The sequence below is a fragment of the Leptinotarsa decemlineata genome, unplaced genomic scaffold (assembly GCF_025532065.1).
Source record: "Leptinotarsa decemlineata unplaced genomic scaffold, Ldec_3_MD MMD2_tig00001393_RagTag_RagTag, whole genome shotgun sequence".
NCBI lineage: Eukaryota > Metazoa > Arthropoda > Insecta > Coleoptera > Chrysomelidae > Leptinotarsa > Leptinotarsa decemlineata.
In genome coordinates, this window is record NW_027412562.1 from 5,905,272 (window position 1) to 5,928,185 (window position 22,914).

At 35.0% G+C, this 22,914-nt stretch overlaps 2 protein-coding genes across 5 annotated transcripts in view; both read right to left on the reverse strand.

Annotated features, from left to right (window-relative positions):
- The window catches only part of LOC111511480 (tubulin monoglutamylase TTLL4), a 51,578-nt gene extending 44,810 nt beyond the window's left edge, over positions 1 to 6,768 (reverse strand). The window contains exons 1-2 of one of the 3 annotated variants that reach the window (XM_074175888.1): positions 6,585 to 6,768; positions 5,272 to 6,446 (exon numbers count right to left, since the gene is read on the reverse strand). In XM_074175888.1, coding sequence (XP_074031989.1) covers positions 5,272 to 6,416 — 1,145 coding nt within the window. In that variant the 5' untranslated portion in view covers positions 6,417 to 6,446; positions 6,585 to 6,768. The remainder of the gene's footprint in view (positions 1 to 5,271; positions 6,447 to 6,584) is intronic. The other 2 variants (XM_074175889.1, XM_023167490.2) reach the window with 2 other exon arrangements.
- Positions 6,769 to 10,477: 3,709 nt separating this feature from the next.
- SamDC (S-adenosylmethionine decarboxylase) overlaps positions 10,478 to 22,914 on the reverse strand; it is a 97,946-nt gene continuing 85,509 nt past the window's right edge. For both annotated transcript variants that reach the window (XM_074175900.1, XM_074175901.1), the window contains 2 exons: positions 21,909 to 22,064; positions 10,478 to 16,710 (listed from right to left, as the gene is read on the reverse strand). In XM_074175900.1, coding sequence (XP_074032001.1) covers positions 16,573 to 16,710; positions 21,909 to 22,064 — 294 coding nt within the window. In that variant the 3' untranslated portion in view covers positions 10,478 to 16,572. The remainder of the gene's footprint in view (positions 16,711 to 21,908; positions 22,065 to 22,914) is intronic.

A 22,914-nucleotide genomic window follows, 5' to 3' on the forward strand; every position in this document is an offset into this window, starting at 1 on the left:
ATGATACTTGTCTCTCTCCTTTCCCACCGATTTAAATAAAATTGAATGCGGATGAAACCTTTTTCCTATATCATCATATATAACAATGTTTCGTACATTGAATAAACATTTTTTTGCAGGAAATCATTTTTTCACGGATCTTTCGTATATTTTATATAGTAATCGAGAAATATAAATTTTCTAAACAATCCATTTTTTCCGGTAAGAATTTCTGATATTTGTTTGTAATGTATCGACAATGTTTGAAAAATGTCAAATATTCAAACATAATTATTCATAAATACTTGTGAAATAGTTTAAACTTCTTTACTTTTCATCAAGATCATAATGTTTAAATTTGATAGTAAATTAAAAATCAACACTCATAAAATATTTACATTATAAATTATCTTCAGTTACTGAAAGTACAACAAATTTGTAAAAATTCCATGAAAATAATAAAAGATTGATTTTCATTCATCATACTTTCAATAAATCAGGATAATTACATACGTTGTTTCATAATAGAATTCATAATAATTTTACCAAGAAAGATATCTATCTATGGTTAAAATTGAAATTAAATTACAGTAAGGTGTTAAATATTTGAATTGAAGGGGTTATATTTTTAGAAGTGATTAATTTTTTGGGAAAGAAAGTTTTTGGCTTTCTACTACTCCATCTGATACAAAAAAAAAGGGGGGGATGAGAGAATCTTCCTTTCTTTGGAAGATTCTCTCATCTCTTTTTTTTGTATCAGATGGAGTAGTAGAAAGTGTTAAATATGTTATAATACCTTGCCCACAACTTTGAAACCACCGAGTTCTGAAAAATTCAAACTAAATTTAAATCACACAAATTATTTTTAAGAAATCTCTTTTCATATTTCAAAAGAAGTTTCTCTTTTGATAATGTCCACCGCTGTTTTAGACGAAACGTCCGCCATAAAATGAAAAGTTGCAGACCACGGCCCAAAACTCCAAAAATAGCTTTGACACATGTATTGAGTTTCTCTACACTAAACTGGCTAGAATGATATATACTCTAAAAATTGCTGAAAGATAATGTAGCAGTAGAAACACATTAGGACAACTATATTTTGCATCTGCCATCTGTAGAAAACCGGGGTCAAGCTCTTGAAGTTGCCAGCGTTTTTGTAATGCAAAAAAGAGCTGTATTTGTTGGCTGTAGAGAACATGTCACAGAAATGAGCATTTTGATATTGACATTAGTGTACATCTTGGAGATTTCTTGTTTTATTTTCAAAATCAAATCAGTTTTCAAGCAGACTCGCCAAGATCATCAGTATGCCTCTAGACATAAAACACTCTTATTGCAGATTTTAAACAGATTTTTAAACAGAGTAAGCAAGCAAAAAAGTCTATTTTATAATGGTTGTAAGATATTGAATTAATTACTCACATCAATTACTCACATCAACGTTTTCATAAAATTAATGAACTATTATTATTTTTATTACAGCAGCATATCCGCGAAGAGAATCAGGAACCTTCAGTTTTGAAGTTTATTTCATTCAAATTCATAATGAATAAAAGAGGTTGCAAAACACTAGGGAACTGAAACCCTTTGATGGGGTTGATTTTTCTTTTTGTATTAGTTTTTATATTGTATAGATAGATATTTATTTGTGCTTATAATCATACAAATTTTGCACATTTTGCACAGATTGAGAATGCGGTTACATACTAAAATACATCTGAAGTAACATGCAAATTGCAATTAAAATAAATCAAACAAGACAAAAGTATAGAACTTTATAAACAAATTATGTTCAAATTATCAAAACAAATGTATTCAAATTCCATTGAGTAACAACCCAGATCAGCAATAAAAATGTCATCAATCAAGTAATAGCTTTCCTGTATAAGTATATGTTTAATTTTGGTTTTGAAATTATTATACGGTACCCTTTTCAGATGTGAAAGGAACTTATCATAAAAAGTAGGTGTGTAATAATTTATAGAATATTGGCTCTTTATTAATCATACAAAATCAGGAGATATGAAAGCTGCATTTCATACAGGTTTAATGATTAGCAACAGGCTGCGAATTTGTTGTGCACTATTGAATATTTTTATTCCATATTGATTTTCATTCCATAGTAATTTTTGTTCCAAAAATGAACCTAAAAATTGTTCAACTTGCTGATCATCAATTAGCTGATGTTGAGTAAATATGCAGTCCTTTGTCTTATTAGCGATAAAACATAGTTGATTCGCAGTAAACCACTGTGATACTCTCAAATGCACTTTGTGCATATTAAAATGAAGAACGTTTAAATCTTTATTCCTATTGGCCAAGGTTGTATTGTCAGCATACCACACACAACCTTAGAAGATAGATTGGCTGATAACCATCAACATATATAATGAAAAGGAGAGGCCTCATTATCGAACTCTGTGGCACTCTCACAGTGACAGAATTTCAAAAAAGTTGAACGTAAAGAATTGAAACCATTGTGTTCTGGCTTGGTATGAAGAATGTCGTAGCAAACATATGTAAATGATTTTTATAGTGATCAGTTCTATGTATACTGATGACACAACTTTATTGATAACTCGGGAAAATATTAAAGCTAGAGTTAATAAAGCATCTGATGAAATAAAAGAGCCCAAAAGTGGTTCTCAGACAATGGTCTCTTGTTAAATGAAAGAAAAACTGTGCTTTTACGTTTTAATAATTCAAAAACCACTCCAGATCAGTTTACTAGTAACGTCAACTAATGGATCAATTCAACAACAAAGGGAGACAAAATTTTTGGGTTTGAAGATAACAGAAAATCGCAAATGGAACAAGCATATTGATATGATTTGTAAAAAGATATCCTCAATATCTTATTGTATTCAACAACTATGCTGGAATGTAAATAGATCACTCTTATTAATGTACTACCATGCATACTTTCATTGTAACATTTCCTATGGTATTACAGCTTGGGGAGCATCTAGTGACTGTTTCAGAATACTCCAAATTCAAAAAAGAACCATAAGGTATATAGCAGGAGTAACTAGAAGGACAAATTGCAAACTCATCTTCCAAAATCTCAGAATATTGACCGCTACAAGTATATAAATTTATGAGATATTAAAATATGTGAAATCGCACATAAACAGTTTTCCTACTCTTATTGGTTATAAGAATTATAATACTAGAAATACCCTACAGTTGGAAGTGCCAACACACAGATTAGTTGTATCTGAATCATATCCAAGGCTTATGGCCATTAAATAGTACAATAAACTTCCAAGTACAATAAAAAATCTGGCTCTAAAACAGTATAACTATCAAATCAAAGAGTTGCTCCTGGATAAATCCCATTATTCTCTCAAAGAATATATGGATGATAGCTTATGACTCTGTACATGTGTAACATTTTACTAAGATTTTAATAACGATGCTGTTACATAAAAAACAGATTATTTTTGATTTCAACTATTATATAGTATGCACATATCCAAATTTTAGGCCGATTTTATTAACAATGCTGTTACATAAATAGCAGATTATTTTAAAAATTTGACTATTACAAATTATATTTTGTTTGTATTTTTTTATTTTGTATTTGTACATGTTTTGACATACTCAATGTCATCTATAGATGGTCCAACTGAATAAATATTATTATTATAATCAAATGCTTTGCTAAGGTCACAGAAAGGAATTCCCGCAAAGCCCTGATCTTCGAATTCAGACACAACAGTGTTTACTTGGTCTAGTACTGACATTTTTTTAAAGCACTAAAATAAACGGAATTATAAGTTATATAATTCAAGATACAGAGATAAATGACGAGAATAAAATAAAGGATATATATAAGTAATAAATGAATACATTAAGAATGAGGTGTGTAATTAATTTTCAACTCCCTCTCAGAAGACATTTGAATTTTGATAGGCTATACCTGTGATCTCTAGGTGTAAGTTTTTTTCATTGAACATTCAGTAAACGATTAATAGTAGTGTGATTCCAGTTTGTATAATGAAAGGAAACATGAAACATGGTACACGTAAGTGAATCTTGTCGAGAAGTTTTGGACGTGTGATAAGGCCATTAATTAATTTGTATATAAATATAAGGTCAGAATTCTCTCTTCTTCTGTCTAACAAGTCTTGGTTAAGACTGTTCAAAAGAACTGTATAATCATGATTGTCAATGTGTATATTCATTTTATAAGCACAGAATGCCAGGAATTTATGTTGACCTCTTTCCAATATGACACAATGATTTGTATAAAATGGTGACCAAATAATCAAGACATATTCTAAGTGGGAGACTATTAAGGCAAGATACACCATTCGCGCTGAATTGATTGATAATAGTTTGCAGTTTCGTAATATAAATCCCAGCAGGTTTGATGTATTGACAGCCATATGATTCATATGATCTACAAATTGCAACTGCTCGTCAAAGATAACTCCAAGATCCTTCATTGAAGTGACACGTTTTAGTGGATTATCATTTGAAGTTCGAAATTTTCTATTCACTTTGTAAAAGCTGATAAAACTTCATTTGGTGATGTTCATGTGTTTTTATTGTGTGCTGTCATGTATTCCTTTACCTTTAAATATTCTTCATAATTCAGTGGACGATTAGAAACCCTGTTGTTTGTTAACAAATTTAAGGAAAATAGTTCTGAAAGGGGGATCATCTTTGAGATCTGGCAGGTTAATTATGTGGTAGGGGAAATGTTTGCCCTTATAAATATCAACTTTGATTTCAGATCCTTGAATCTTTTTTAGTGCATATAAGAATAAAAACTGCACTTCTATGACATTTCAATCAGGAATATATTGTTGCCTTTTGCCTGCCGGCAGGACTTGATACAACCAAAACTCTGCTTTACTACACATTTTTTTCAACTTTAATATATATTTAATCTACATGCATACATTGTTTTTGATAAGTTATAATGGCCACCTAATCAAATTCAATAGGTATGTAAAAGTCATAATTTTATATTCATTATTATTGAATGAAATAGTCTATGACATATTTTCATCAAGAAAGTCAAATTTAATAATTGTAGCAATTAAAAATTAGAGTCATTCATATTAGAAGATGATGAAATTATTCCTATCATAACAACTTATTCCACTAGTTCCATTTCCCTCAAAGCCCTGAGAGAAAGTTTAATTGCCCCACCTTGAGGAACATCTCACGAAATATTCCCTTCATTTGACGAAATGGTAATTTCAATCTATTTAATAGGTAGTCTTTGGAATCATTTTATCTTAATACTAATTATACATTAATATAACAATCAATACATACCTTTCTGCGCAATTCGAACTAGTAGATATACTACTTGTTGGTTTTGACTTGATCTTGAAGTTATTGGCACTTCCTTTGGTTTTCGTTTTGACTGAAATTTTACTTCTCCTTCTATTCAATGGAGGAGACTGAATTCGACATTTCATTTTATTTCTAATTGCAGGAGTGTGTTTAGTTATGCTTCCACTATTTCTATAATTTGGTATAGGATCAACAGTACTAACACATTTATCAACTTTGGTGAAACTATTATAGTTGCTATAAGAATTATTGTGGAGCATTTTCAACCTCTCTCTCAAGTACTCTACCTCACTATTATACTGCTCGTGTATACTTGTGGTATCGCATCTCTTATCAAAATATGTGCCAGTATCAAAACATAAGGGTCTCTCATTTGACAAATTGTGGAACTTTAAATCTACTAAAGTACAATATTCTCGACAGTTGGACGTATTTATCTCAGGAATTTTTGGGTTTTTATAGTCTGTGCAGTGATTGTCAATATAAATTTCATTGTGATTGTATTTTAATTGCTCTTGTAAATTTTTAATAGGACTTTTAGTATGAAGGCAATTGGTTTTCAGATGGTTTCTCGAATCCAATTTTCTTTCATATCTCAAACCATCTACTTTGTTTGGGTTAATTTTATTAAAAGTTTCCTTATTTTTTACCTGCATACTTCCCAAATTTTCAATGTGGTCATTGAGGTCTACCAATTTCAAAGTATGTTCATAAGAACCGACACTTTTCAGACAATCTACAAAATCACTGCTATCCTTTGACAGTTTTGGAAGACCTGCCACATTTAAATTTTGACAATTGTTTGATATATAGGAAGTGGGTAGCTCACATAAATTTGATCTGATCCTAGAATATTCGTATCTCATATCTTTTTCTTGCCACTGTCCTCTGCTTTCATATTCAAATTCCATATTCTCATATTCCTGACTGCGATTATACTTTTTTGGGGTTAGAGATTTCATTTCCCTGTTTTTCCTCTGACACAGCTCCAGAGTTTCACTCCTCGATCGCCTTCTTGGCGAATTGCCTTCGCACATCGAGCACCATGAGGAATAAGAATATTTGCAGAAGTTCCCTTCATGCTTATATAAATCATGATTGTAATCTTCCATTTCGTATCTCATACGACATAAAATTTCATAAGCCCAGTTCACCTATAAAATATTCAAATAAGCGACCGTAAAAATGGAAATTGAAAACACAATTTTCCATTTTGGATGTTCAAAATGGTGAAAAATGTGTTTTGACATAGATTTAAATATATTGCTTGTAATGAATCGTTAAATAATTACCTTAATAAATGATGAGACAACATAAATAATTAATATACTGTGAAAGAGCCATTATAAAAACATAAAAAATATTTTTATATCATATCCACATTGAATAACTTCACAAGGAACATACATTTTACGTTTTCATCTACGCGCGAAGTCAGCGAAACTACAAACATAAACGGTGAATGAAAACGTTGAAACCACAGAACTCAGAACTCCACAGAACAGTTCCACTTTTTTTACAAGAGAGTAAACAATCAGAATTGTCACTCGTACGCACAGTGAAAGTTTTCTTGGAGCAAACTTAGTCTTTGTAGGGTTGTGGTTGCAAACGAGGTTGATATAAGTGACATAGTGACAGCAATTTTGACATTACTGATACTGAGTTTGAATTTCAGAATTAAAAATTACTTTGCGAGTTTAGTTTATGGGTGGATTATACATTTTTTTGACGAACATTTTTATCGATAATGTGTTCCATAGTAAGTTTATTATGTTTATAGTATAGAATGTATTATTATTTTGGTTGCTTTCCGAATTTTGCCATGGTATTCTTTGGTTACAATCTCCAAACATTTCAACTGCAACTGCGGCAGTCATCTACAGTGGCTTGACAGGGTCTCTCAGTGCTGTGAGTTTTCAAACTCGATAAGTACAATCATCTTCCTCATGATACGTCAATAACTGATGAATCTTGTGTATAAATAGTACCCAGAGCTCACATTCATCACTTATTGTTTATTTTTTCCAACGATTCACCAATAATTATTATCATTCGACAATGAATACGACCAATCACATGGTAGTGACCACCATCCGCCATTTGAACCACAAATGTCAATCTTAAATGATGACATTTCACAACCCCCTCTATCTATTATAGTACCCCTAGTAGGCACCGTCCGAGAATACCTACCACAACCGTATATAGAAGTAAACCCTGGACAAACAGACCGTCATTTTCTTAGGCCAAGTTTCTCAGAAGTCGAAGGAGACAAACGCATTTCGTTTTAGAAAATCAATTTTTTAGTCTCAGAAAAGGATTATTTACTTTTTGAGAAAAAGCTTTTCGGTCTTCTACTTCTCTATCATCATACAAAAAAGTCTTACGAAGAAAGGAACAAATTAATTAACTTCTTTATAAACTCTTTGGAAAGATGTGTAGAGAATGAATCCATCATAAAAATGTTCGATTTATGTCAGTAGACGCTGTACTTACTGCTCGGCATATGTCAGAACGTTACATTTATTGCAAATTGATTAAATATATAAAAGTTATTGAATCGAAGTAACCTATAATCTAACCTGATAGAAGTTAAATTAGACTAGTACCTACAACTCAAATAACATATTACGTATTGTAAATTTATTAGTTGAATATAGCTCGGTTAGGTTGCACTGTGAATTTGACAATTTACACTTCAACACTTTCGTATTTTTCTCTACAGGAGAGGTGGAGGGAGAAAAAATAAAAATCGTTTCCAATTCAAGGATAATTTACTTTTCTGTAACAGATTAAGTACACTGAACTTTTATATAAGTTCTGTCATTAGGTACTGTCTGAGGCTCAGAATAGTGAAAGATCTGATATTTACACTCAATCTATTTGGTTCTCTGAACCCAACTAGATATCGACGCCGCTGTATAGATAGGTTTCAGTTTCATCTGGACAAAATTGGGTTGAGATCAACGATATTGGTTCCCCTAGATCCTAGATTAAAGAGCTGCCGAAGCTGAAACCTGAAACGTCGAACAACGCAAAACAAGACGGCTTGATTCATTTTTGAATTTTTTCATTGACATGACTTTTTTTTAATTAGCACTAGCTGGAACGGTGACGGATGAAATAAGAGATTATTGTGCTGTAAAACGTTATAATGGGAATAATGACGTTTTAAAATATGAAAAGCGGTTTGTCCACTACCTGCTACTACTTGCTCACTATCATTCTAGTCCGTATACGACAATAAATTTTCAAGTAGAACTAATAAGTCAAATGGCAAAACAAAAAATAGAACCTCTCTGATAGCTGTCCTCTACCAACCGTTGTAGTTTCTTGTGCTTCAAAATCACGATTGCATTTTATGCTATATATTAAAGAATTTTTCACTTCTTCCCTAATGTCAGTGTTAGGGTTTCAACCTGCTACCAATGTGGACTGTATACAGCGTGACTCACGGTCGATGGTAGGTTAGACGTTTCTGGCAAACGCAAAGCATGATTTTTCTGAAAATTTCACCTCTCACGTTTCCTTACCTGTTCTATCGATCTAAAATATGTTCAGCATTGCGGCGTTGCCACTTCCATCAAAAAGTCCTAGCAACTTTATTTTTTTAAATGAACACCCCGTATATTAATACATTTTTGGAATCGCTCTGGTATTTTAATACTTTTTTGTTAATAATATCCTATACCTATCTCTATCTGTTTTCAAGATAAAAATAAATTGTGCTAAATATGGTCCAAAACATAGCCTTAATTGAAATTGAGTACATCAGTACTCTCAATTCATGAAAAGTTGATATTTTGAAGATAGTTTGGACAAACTCGAAATATTCAAATAACACCAAGAAATCGACTCCATATCATACAGGGCGTGCTAAAATTACTATTATTTCCATTGTTCATTTTTTCAAATGAAATCCCCTGTATATTACTCGGTAAATTGAAAGATGGTGAAAAATGCTTCAAGATGATATATCATGTCCCTATACCTAAATCGTCAAGTTTTCTCAATAAAGTCGCTTCTTCTAGAAACATTATTTTTTTTTAGAATTTGGATTTAGGTAGCAGTGCAAGCTTATAGCAGTTCGGTTACTTTTATAAGTAATTTACAAAGAGTTATCGACGGTGTTTCGAATCATCTTCCAAAATGAATGAATGAGCCTCTCTGAGGCAAAATGGATGATAGTACCACATTCTCAGATTATCGAGATAGTATGAAGCAGTGTATGAAAAATTATCGATGGTGGCATAAAATATAACTGAGGAAGACCATTCGTAAAACTAATTCTGGGTGCCGAACATCTAAATTCTATCCCAGCCAGAAATGAGAACTCTCCGATTGATGAGCAAATACCGCAAAAAATGGATAAAATCAATTTTCAAAGGTTCACATCTCGAAAACAGTACATTTTTGAGATTTGGCTGTGGACACTTTCAATTAGCACATCAAGAACTACAATTTCGGCAAAATTCTCATAAGAAATGTGCGGGGTCCTTTAATAAAATATTGAGGAAACATTTTGCCAACCGAAACAAAATCAATCTTCATACTCATTGCAACACCAAAACAACCGTTAATTTTAAAAAATCGCACTCGGTAAACAGGTAGAATTTAGATTATTTTACTTATTTGCTGAATTTGTTATCTGAAACCATTTGAAGGGATTGAATTACATCAGTTTCACTAAATGAAAATCATTTGGTACCCTGAGATTACCATGGAAAACAGTTGCTCATTGATATTTACTATCAACTTGACAACTTGAAAGAGCTTGTTGTATTAACCCCCAGACCAGTTTTCATTGTATTTGTTGTTTCTAGTATTGTTCCTTGTATCACTGTTGTTCCTGTTGTTTCTGCCGTATTTTTGTTCTCATTGTGTTCATTGTTCCTGTGTTTGTTATTGTTCCTGTGTTCCCGTTGTTTCCTGTTCGTGAGTTCCTGTTCATATTTTAATATGTCTGAAGTTCCTATTTTAACTGCTCATTTTGATTAACAAAGTTCAACATGGCACGTCTGTCACTTCAAGATACATACTTTGCACGAAGGATATTCAATCCGCCGTATGGATTATTGTCTATGGAAGCAGGGAAATTACCTCGATTTGCACACTTAAATTTTCCATTGAAATTTAGGATTTAAAGGACAAACCCACTCTTTATGAAAAAATTAAACGAGTAAAGTTGTTTGGCATATATTTATTATTTTTAAATGACAATGTTAACATCAACAATTTGTAAATATATACTTTGAACAACTATGTACTACTACATTTTGATTTGTCACAAACAAAATCCAGAATCGGTCTCATTTGGTCATTGAACTTACAATTTGAATGAAAAATATAGAAAATCAGTCTAAACACAGTTCACTGCTCTTGACAAATAATAAATTGGCATCGGGAAAGTGTATACATATTTTTCTTCAGCATCTCTGCCAATTTATTTGAAATTATAAATTACAATACATGCAGTTAAGAATATTGATTTCTAAGTGTACTTGAATATCTTTTTATCACTTGCAAATGTGGGTATTTCAGCCTACCATATCTTCTAGCTCCAAGGCCGAGTATGTAGACATAACTAAGGCAAAATGTATGAATATGTTATATATTTAGACAGAACTGTAACTTTATAAATTGACTGGATTATTAATCTCTCCCATGTCAAAGAGTGGGAAGGTGCATCATTTTTTATACAAGAGGAATCAAAATGAATTTATCTACCGATCAGTATTCAATAAAGAAATGTTAGACTGTTTCCCCATTTATTGGTTACCCACTTTGCAAACCAATCAGTCCTACACGGAACCAGTTAATTATTCAACTAAGTCATTCAAACTCTCCATAGTTGATGTCATAAACTAGACCTTACGATTTGATCTCCACAAACTTACCACAGGTAACTACAATTGAGACTACCTCCATCAAATTACCTCTACAACTTTTATATACCTGAAGTGCCCCTTCAAGAGGAAGAGGTGCTCCTTTAAGAGGAAGAGGTACCTCTTCCTCTTGAAGTTACCACATGTAACTACAATTGAGACTACCTCCATCAAATTACCTAAACCTCTTGAAGAGTTAGTTCTCTTGAAGAGTTAAGTTACCTCTTCAAGAGAAAGAGGTACCTCAGGTATATAGATGTTGTAGAGGTTAAGGAAATTTGATAGAGGTAGTCTGAATTGTAGTTACCTGTGGTATATAAATATTAGCATAAGAAGCAACTTGTAGTACCTATTCAAATTACTGTTGAAGAAGTTACTGTATTAGAGAAACATGTCGTGATACATTTCATCAGTTCGGACTTCCATTGTCTAATATAATATAAATTGATTTGATAACCCTTAAAAAATCAAAAAGATCAACCGAAAATAAAAATTTCATTAAACAAAAAACTGAAATTACAACGAAATAACATACAACAACCAAACAAATAAAAATTGAAATGTTAATAAAAGCTGAAAAAATAGAAAAATTAAAAATATTATTAACAAAAAATGATAAAATAAGAATTAAAAGATTTTCAACCAAGTTATGTCACAACGTTTCGATTGTTAGTATCCACAATCGTCTTCGGGTGATAACTGGACCTATTCCTCCGAGATCTGACTATCTGACTATCTATTCCCCCTTTTCGCTTCATTGGTTTTGGCGGGAAATGACCGTTTGGCGGAAGTTGGTCGTTTTTCGCTTGATTAGAGGTTTCCATATGTTACGTATATCTACGCCAGCTTGACTAAATGCGTTGTTGGACAACATATACGCGGCTTCTTTGAAAGTCAAGCTTGATTAGAGGTTTCCATATGTTACGTATAGAGGGGATAGGTGAAAGCACTCGAATGACTATAAATAGTCAGATCTCGGGAGGAATAGGTCCAGTTATCACCCGAAGACGATTGTGGATACTAACAATCGAAACATTGTGACATAACTTCGTTTGAAATTTTAATTTTTATTTTTTAATTTATTGTTGATAATATTTTTAATTTTTCAATTTTTCCAGCTTTTATTAATATTTCAATTTTTATTTGTTTGATTGTTGTATGTTATTTCGTTGTAATTTCAGTTTTCTGTTCAATAAAATTGTTATTTTCGGTTAATCTTTTTGATTTTTTCAGGGTTATCAAGTTAATTTATATTATATTAGACAATGGAAGTCCGAACTGATGAAATACACCACGAAACATTGTCAACCACCTTCAAACAAATGTCGTGATATATTTCTGAAATAATGTTTGTGGGGATCCAATCGTAAGGTGTAGTTAATGAAATTACTATGAATCTTCATCAAGTGACGGCCAAATCAATCATAAAATTAATAATTGATAAAATTGATACAAGATGAATCAAAATGAATGTATTTACCGATCAGTATTCAATAAAGAAACGGTATACTGTGTCTCCATTTATTCACATAATTTAAATTCACCATTCGAGTTTGATAATTGGAAATTCAGAAGATCAATCACAAAAGCTATCACAAGTCATGGACTCCTGCTGAATCCATCTTACGATCATCTGGACCATTGAATAATTTAAAAGACATAGAGAAATAAAGACTTTAATATTTTTTCTATGGGGATTTACACATAGAGTTACATTAATTTATTTATCGAAACAGCATGGTATATTCTCCGAATATTATATAAATACCCAAAGAAGAACATATATATTCTGAATATTCATGAAATATTCAAAAAGATATGTACACTTCCATCACATTTGTGAAATATTCTACAGAGTATTTTAGTGATGTTTCCACAATTATGTACGAGGCATGTTTCCTATAATTATTAACAAATTTCAATGATTCACAATTGTAATTGTTGTGGAATATTTGTCATTTCATAGAATAGCCATCTTCGCAGTGGTGTAATATTTCCAAAGTATCGACTTTCTTTGGTATATTCAACAATGTCGTGGGTACGTACGGGAATTACTTCGACACTTTTGATACGCCTACAGACTTTCTCAAATAAAATTAATTTTTGAGCCAGTCGTTCAATTTGAAAAAGTCTTGTGGAGTTTTTCCTACGACACGTCGTTTTTGAGTAAATAAATTGAATAAAAATAAATTTCATTCGAGAAAAATCATTTGGCTTATATGAAGAAAGACCTCAAAGACCTCAATGTGTAACATCAGCTGAAATTGAGGACGGGATGCTACAGGAGATCGAAGAAAATCCTGAAATAAGTACGAGGAAGATTGCTAGACAGTTTGCAAGAATACAATGGTTAAAAAAAAATTGATCCTGTTACCCAACCAACCCCTTTTTCAGTGTAATATTTGCGATCAAGTTGTGTGGATTATTACAATGTTCAAAAGATATAATACACTTGGGATTTTTCGACGAGTGCGAAGTTCTATAAGAAGAAGCATCGAAGCATGCATATTGAATGAAGGGAGACATTTTAACAATTTTTGTAACAATAATTACACCTTAGTTATGCTTGTGTTGTTAGTTGTTGTGATGCATTTCATTTTTTCAATTAGATTAATATTTTTGGTTGGTCGTTTATTTTTTCTCAAAAATGGGGCGTCACAGAAAAAATCGAAGGAGTTCTCTTGTTTAAAATTGAACGGGCAATTCAAATATAAATTTTATTTAATTATTTATATATATACACGGGCAAGCCCAATTCAGATATAAGTAGTACAGTGCTATGTAGTACTTGATGCAATACAGTAGATTAAAAGTAAATTATAAGAATTATACAATTCCGAAGTAAGATAACAACTAGATTATTTAAGAAAAAATCAAAATGTATAACAATATGAACTAACATAATTCTTACAGACAAGTATCACTAGACACAATACAATTAGATGGCTAGGTGAAGAATATGGTTTTTAAAGTGGGAATTTGATATATTAAAGATTTGAGTATTATTTAAAGAGTTAGCCAATTGAAGAGTTCTGAGAATAAAGCTGTTATATGAATAATTAAATCTGTCACAAGAAACGTAAAACGTTTGCACCTGTCTAGTTGAACGACTGGGGACATATAAAGATATTTTGAAGAGAAGCTCGGGGCTGATACTCAGTTCATTGATAATTTTCAATAGAAGTATTAAATTTCTATGTTTTCTGCGAGCCTCAAGAGAAGGTAGGTTTTTGTATCGAAGTATCAAAAAATGTGCAGCTTTATCAAGTGCCCCTGTCTGCTGAATCAAAAACTGTAGCAGAATCGAATTTAATACAATAAAATTTTTCAATAATTTTTCAGACAATACTAAAGTTCTTATTCGCTAAAAATTGAGGTATCGTAGGAGAAAAACTTAGACGGAGGATTCTTTTATCTCAAATTGAACAAGGAATTCAAAAATAAATCTTATTTGAGGAAAATCCATAGGCGTATCGATTGTCACTGCTTACCAAATATCACTAAAATATCCCAAATGGTTTCGGAAGTAATAAATGATTTCCATTTTTTCTTAAAACTTCAACACTAGGTATTTTTGGACCATAGTTTATGCACAAATAAAATTAGCGTCTGTAATATAATACAAAAGAATAAATTTTTATTTTTCTTTCATTTATGCATACCACAAATTTAAGCTTTCATAGTTTACATAGCAACCTGTCATTATTACACCCTTGAATATTCGTATATCATTAAGGAACACCCTGTATATATTATATTAAAACCCATTCATCATTTGATGAATAGGTTTTGAACTGAACTTTTTCATTACTCGTCTCTCTGTTAGAAGTTGATTGGATTTTTCATTTAGTTCAGATTAGGGTGAAATGACCAGTGATATTTTGAAAAATTTCGAATATCTACAACTACAACATTTCAATTCAAGAACGATGGCTACCAAAACCTATTACATGTTATTTTCCAATTGCTTCCTTTGCTTTTGATAAGATTGAAACTCATCTGAATTTATTGATTCTGTATTTTGGTTATCTATTTTGATCTTCCTATTTTGGACAACACTTTGAAAAAAAACTGCTGAGATCTGAAATTATTTACTGTTCTCCTGGCTCAATGGAGAAATTGTTTATTTCAAAATATTTTCAATCAGTGAATATCGAGTTTCACCACTAGATATATGTCAGTCAATATGCCAGAATTTATTAGGTATATCGAAATTGAGGAAAGTGGTAAATCCTAATTTAGTTACAAGACAAAATGATTCGAAATTTTGTATATTTTTATTCCCGTTTTGCACACAAAATTGGGATGTATACCCTGTCAATATTTAAACAGTTTATTACAGTATGTGAAGCAATCAGTAGATATTTGATGTGTTCAGGCGTGTCTATACGGACACGCCTGAAGACATCAGTGTTTCTTGAATACTTTATAGTAAATAAAATTCATTTATATTTAGTGATTCAACTTGAATACAATTTTAATAAAATTTGTTATAGGAGGACATAACAATGTTTATGATTTCCGCTGATAAAGTACTTTACAATCTTTTTCTTTCAGAAATTCAAACTAGCTACTAGGATGGTTACAGAAACTTGTTCAGTTATATGCTACACATTGACTAGAGCTTATTTTTATACTGAGTGGACCTTTCTTCAACCCTGATTTTTGTAATAATTCTTTCAGAGGCCTGTTTATAAATAAAATATTCATTTTCGAAATTCTCTCTACTTAATCATGAGATTATGAGCCAAAAAGCTTGCAAAGAGATAGAACACGTGAACACACAAAAAACTCTATATGTATTTCCTAACCCTCATAGGTTAAAGGGAAACAACATATCTGTTCACTAGCGTGCTACCTACTTTGAAAGTTTTTTCAGTAATTCTCACGATATTTTATTTCGCCACCACGAAAACAGGACAAGTGGCGATTCGAAATCAGTGAATTTGAAAGGAGGGGAAAATAAGGTGAAGTATAGAAAAAAGAAAGAAAATGGGCTGAACTGAGGTGTGAAAGTGTGTGCAGTTTCTCCTGAATGACAATCATGAACTGCGTGCCAACTTTCTGACTGAAGCAAACATAATTTAGAATGTATTTCCCGGGGTGAAGGAAAGTGTTTGTCACAAGTACTTGAACAAAACATTTTATTAAAATAACTGAGAAGACATGTGTTTTTGGCACAGAATACCCGTGATGAGTCAAGAGACTGGAATAATTTTAATAAGTGAGTCATTGTCGGTCGACATTCAGGAGTATCGGGAGTTGAAAAGGCAAAGGATGAAAGATGAAACGAGCAGGTTTGAAAAACAAAAGGTAACATATAGGAGAAGGAAGACTGGAATGAAGATGAAGCGATTTTATTTGCTGGGCAGTCGCACAGCTGGCCCTGACACCCTCAGCTTGGAAATCTACAGAAGAAAGCGTACATCAGATCGTAGTTCTTGAAGCTGCAATGCTGAATGTCTTTGCGTTTCCACTCGCCCATCTCGTTAACGGAGAGTACTTTTTTTGATGAATCCATTACTGGAGATGACTGAAACAAAAAAGAAAAGTGTTGAGTATTTATTGTTGATTGTATATTGGTATGTTATATTAGAAAACTACATAAAAGGTATGTGAGCTTCAAAATTGGTTCCCATACCTTGATCATACTTCGTCAAAAACTGAGAAGCCTATTAGGCGGACCAAACCTGGAAACTTGCTTAGAACGAAGGATTTTAGAAATAAGGGATTCTATAGAATTGAAGTTGGCAGAAGACTAGTTACTGGGAGCTATAACCCCTCATCTCTATGTACAATGAACACTGTACAAAGGGATCAAACAGGAATAATTCCTGACGGAAGGAAGATCTGGTATGTATGAGCAATAAACTAAAAGTGCCTTCGGAAGTACAAGAGAATAGGTATATGGGACCTGGTCCAAAAGATTCCTAATTGAAGGAAACAAAACCCTAAATGATATGTTAGTAACAGTGTTTAATATTTTCACACACGCGCAATGAGTGACTGATGATCTTGCGATGGCCGAACATGTACACGGATGTAAAAAGACGAATAAAGTTGGAAATATCAATCGAGTGTTTCTACTAAGTGAAGCTTCATCTTCGAGAAGTTTCCTAAGACACAATACTGAAAACCTGAAGACGAATGGCTACGGTAAAGGTGAAATGGTTGTCAGTAATAATAATAATAATAATAATAATAATAATAATAATTTTCCGCCCAAAACCTTAGGGATTACGTATCCTATCTTCGGCGGCAGGGCTATATAGCTCCTTCCCAGCCTGCTAACGAAGTGGTAGAAGTGGCAGTTCTACCACCCGTTGGCACGGCTGGAGAGGAGACTCGCACCATACCACCAATGGAAACGACAATCAGAACACGCAGGGCGCTCCACAGGATTAAACCCCTGAAGCCACAAGAACTGGCTCGTTTGGATGCGGAGGTTCATAGTGTTCTAACAGAAGAGGCTGACATCTGGCAAATCAACACCGCCGTGTATAACGTCGTCCAATCGCTTTCCGAATCGGAAGGACGAAATCCCGGCCTTGCGGTTCGGAAGATTGAACGGCGTGTACACAAGATGGAGGCTAAAATCACGTCGGCGAGACAACACGCATCTCGTATCCAATGTGTGATGGATTACAGGGCAGCCAACAGGCCTTTCACGCCCGCAGTGCGGCGAATAGCCGCCAATCTACGACGTATCCATCACACTTTAAGCCAAGGCGTGCTGCTGACCACCAAACAGCACTGCCTTGATAGGATACGAATGCTAGTGGCTGCTAAGAAGTCACTAGTGAGGCGAGCGAGAAGTATCGCGGAAAACCTTAGGTTCCGCGAGAAACCTTCTCGCTTATTCCAAGAGCCTCCACGTGTTGTGGATAATCCGCCGACCGCTGATCAGGTGGAATCCTTCTGGAAGGATATCTATGAACACCCGCAGCCACTCAACTTAGACACTCCAGCCCTAGCGCAGTTCGAAGCTTTCAACAGAGAGCTTCGACAGCCTGAGCCCAATGAACTGCGCAACCCGATAACCCCGGATGACGTTCGAAGGGCCCTCGTTGGTTCCAAGAACTTTGCTGCCCCAGGCCCAGATGGGCTGAACACTTATTGGTGGAAAAAACTACCAAGTACCCACCGCCATCTGGCCAGAGTTTTCAACTCATGGCTCGATGGAGAGCAGCCGATTCCGGATTGGTTTGTCGAGGGGCGGACCGTTCTTATCCCCAAAAGCGGAGATTTGTCGATTCCTAAGAATTACAGATCGATAACATGCTTGAATTCGTGTTATAAGTTGTTTACAAGCATCTTATACACACGAATACTCACCGCAGTTGACCGAGTGTTCGAACGGATATATGAGCAGAGAGGGTCGAAGAGAGGAGTCGCTGGATGTAAAGAGAACCTGCTCATCGATAGATGTGTAACGCAGGACTCGATACAATATAAGCGTAACCTCTCTATGGCCTGGATCGATTACCGTAAGGCATTTGATACAATTTCGCATGAGCTCATCTTGCATTTGCTCAGATGCCTTGCGGTACCCGACAACATAGTGAGATGCATTGAACAACTGATACCACTTTGGCGAACTCGCTTCACTATAACATCTGGTCAAGCAAGAGTTCAAACAAGGTGGGTCACTTTCAGAAGGGGTGTATTTCAGGGTGATTCCCTCAGCCCCCTTCTATTCTGCATCTCACTATTGCCATTATCCGTTGCGCTCAGAAAGACTCGAGGATATAACTGTGGCACTCCCGGAAACCGGAGGCACAAGGTCACCCATTTGTTTTATATGGATGATCTTAAACTTTATGCCTCTGGAGAGAAGGATCTCCATCAGTCCTTGAGGGTGGTGGAAGAGTACACGCATGCTATCGGTATGAAATTCGGGATAGACAAATGTGCAATGGTTCATCTCAAAAGAGGACGATGCGGAGACTACGGAGAGGATGTGCAGCTCGTAGATGGAAGCATCCTACACCATCTGGATGCCGGAGAGACGTATACTTACCTCGGGGTGGAACAACGCCACTCACAAGAGGTAACTGCAGTGAAAAACTCTCTCCGCGGCAAGTATCAGCACAAACTTCGACAGATCTGGTCATCGGAACTGTCGGGGAAGAACAAAGTAGCTGCAACAAATATGCTTGCCGTTCCAATCTTACTCTACTCGTTTGGAGTAGTGAAGTGGACTCGGGAGGAGCTGTATCAACTCGACGTAAGGACCCGAAAAATGATGCATCTCTATAGGAGTTTGCATCCCAAATCGTCCGTTCCACGGTTATACTTCCCCCGACAACAGGGAGGTCGTGGACTTTTGAGTTTGGAGTGTCTACATGACAGAATGGTACTGGAGACACAGGGATAAGCCAATGCATGGGGTCTTCTTCAATAACATTGAAGACCTTGGCTTATCAAAGCGCCTGACGTTCGCTTTTCTCAGGTCGAGTGGGCTGAAGTCGGAAACTGAGGGGTTCATCATGGCTTGCCAGGATGGTGTCTTCAACACCTTAGTCTACCGCAGTCGCGTGATGGGTATAGAGGTTCCTGACACAAGGTGCAGGGCCTGCCGCGAGGCGCCCGAGACCCTAATGCACTTGCTATCAGCATGTCCAGCATATGCGGTCTTGGCCTATATCCATCGACATAACGCGGCCCTAAGAGTGCTATATTACCATCTACGGCACTCTTACGGTATTGACGAGACACCGGTGTTGCCCTACGCTCCGGGGGATATTGAATCCGTTGTGGGGAACGAGAAGTGCCGAATTTATTGGAACTATTCGTTCCCCACCCTCAGGCTCATACAAGCTAATAAGCCTGATGTAGTCCTTCTCGACCACCAGACCAAAACGATATTTGTCGTGGAGTTTTCAGCTCCTGGCGAGACGAATATCGTCAGAAAAGAGGAGGAAAAACGGATAAAATATCGAGATTTTCTCTTCGAACTCCGCAGACTCTATCCAGATCACTCTGTCAAGATGGTCGTTCTGATTGTTGGAGTCCTTGGTGGAATGATGTCTTCTCTACTCTCGAATCTAAAAATCATACCGGCTTGCCGCACTAAGGCAGAAATCTTAGCCGCACAGATGCAGAAGGCTGTCATTCTTGGCTCACTGCGTTTGCTCAGGGCACATGATTCTCGGACCCAATGATCACTTACCCCACGGTGTGGGGAGTGGTCATTGGTTGATTATGCTGGCGCGCCCTCCCGAATGTGTCGGGGCTTCGGGGGATAGGGCCTGACCAGCGCACACTACGGTGAAAAAAAAAAATATATATATATATATATATTTATTTTCCAAAAGACAACTAGTCCGAGAAATTTTACTTCGTTTATGTTACATATTAGTGTGTCACTAACGCAAACATTTAATGAAAGACAATTTTTTTGCCAATTATGAAATTTGACGATTTGGGTTTTCGTTGCATTCAGATATAAAGAATTTAGGCTACACCACTCGTTTATAGAACTGAGAACTTGTTCGCATTTTTGTTGTGCTGTAATTTCATCCTTGTCCGATATTATCACAGAAGTATCATCAGCGTACATGGTAGCAGGGATCCCTGTAAGGTATTTCTCATGATCATTGGTATACAATAAAAATAAAATTGGCCCCAATATAGACCCTTGTGGAACTGCAATGTTAACCACTTTAGTTTCAGAATTAACGAATGTGTTTGCTCCGGAAATACGTTCCAAAATTTGTACATACTGAGTACGTTCAGTTAAGAAGGAAGAAATCCAATTAAAAGCAGAGCCTCTGATTCCATAGTTGTACAACTTCGATAATAAAAGCTGATGATTAACACAGTATGTGCTAGATGCTGAAGATACTCTCGAAGGGACCTCAGGGCCCTTGGAGACAAATACCGGGGGAGTATACAAAAACAGAAGAAGAGACACTATAAAATAGCATAAACGGATGCATTTCCCTACATCAGAAATCACAAATCTCACATAGAAATCCTGAACAAAATAAAAAACGGAGGCCCCAAAAAGGCGTTAAGTGAGGAATGTCGGGTGGTAAAGAAAAGGGCATTTTTAGAGATGATCAAATAGGCCATAAATACTCATCTCACCCAGGGACGGCAGCCGGTTGATTAGCGTGAGTGGTTCGTTCGACTCATTTATTCGATGGCTATGGAGAACTGAGGTTCTAGCCCCACGGCGCGACGATCGATTTTCACTGCATATTGATGGGGCGAAGACTGGCTATCGGAGGAAAAACAGATTTTGAACAGATATGAATCAACTAGACCAGATAACATTTATCCATCCAAGAATACTAGCACTTTCAGATATATACCTGTCAACAACCACCATTGCCCACAGCGTAAAATGGTGAGACTACATTTTTTTGTACATAGACCTTTGACCAAAGAAAGATAGCATATCGAGTGAAAAGTTACCAGGGACTATCTCCCTGATAACGGGGATCATTCAAACATAGGGTATACGTTAATTAGAAAAAGAAAATATGGAGAGCCTCCCGTCACCATCAGCGGGTAGGTTTCCCATACCCTATCGTGGGGCTATGTGGTGACGTTTTTTTGCGGAAATCGTGGGGCTCAACTTCGAAGTCTCCTCCTGCTTCCCCCCACCCTTCCTATACCACACACTCCCGCATGTGGGAGTAAATTGACTGTTCATATGATCCTTAGAATTATAAAAAGAAACAGCATCTGACAAATATTCATTAAAATTATAAATACTCTTACCTTGTTGGAAAACACAGTGACGGTGAATTTTCCTGGGTTGAATGTTTTCAAAACCTTTTTTATGATTTCCTCGTAAGAGCTGGAAGGAATGTTCGTTTCAAAACTAACATAGGAAAAATCAGGTTCTGGAGTGATGTGGATGGTCATGTAGCAACCCTGTTTCAAAAAAATAATATAAGTCAAGTTATTGGGTAAATTTGTCTAAGAATAAAACTGGATCATCTACAGCAAACATTAATGTTTATTTCTATATAATTTTTTATTAAAACAACGATAAAAATAAAATAAATACAACAATAAAAATTAATTGGCGCTCCGGGGCGACTTCATTGATTCCAGTGGCGCATTTGCTTTTTCAGCTGCAGGAAAACCCGGAAAAACCTGCAGCACCACATCATCTGAAGATCTTGATCTAACAATGTTCTCTCTCTCAAAAAACAAAATGTAGGGTGTCTCCAGAGGCTCCAATAAATTCAATGCATCGCCAGAACACTTCGTGACACGACTATCGTCAAACTTAAACCAGTCCGTTTCTTCTTTGACCAAGGCGTAATAATAACCAAATTCAACGCCAGAACCACAGTGAACAATGACTGCATGAATATTATAACAGTGGTCTGCTATATAATTATAAGAAAAATAAATATTTCGAAATGAAATGTCCAAACAATTTTTTTTTAAATATGTTTACTATCGATGTATGGCTAACATTGAATGTAGTGGATGCCTGTCTACTCGATGTATGTGGGTTTTCCTCAAACTCAAGCATCACATCTAATTTGAGTTGATCACTTTTACATTGGCAGCTGCTTTTTTTTATCAGTCCCACAAGACCAAGCTCGAGAAACTGATTTTCTATTTTTTTTATTGTTCTTTGAGATATGGGCGGTAAATTACGAAATTTCTTATGAAATAGGCGAGCTACTTCCTATTGTGTTCGGGTTTCATCTCCGTAACTAATCATTTGTAAAACTGTTATTTTAGGCATTTCCGTTAATGTAACCAT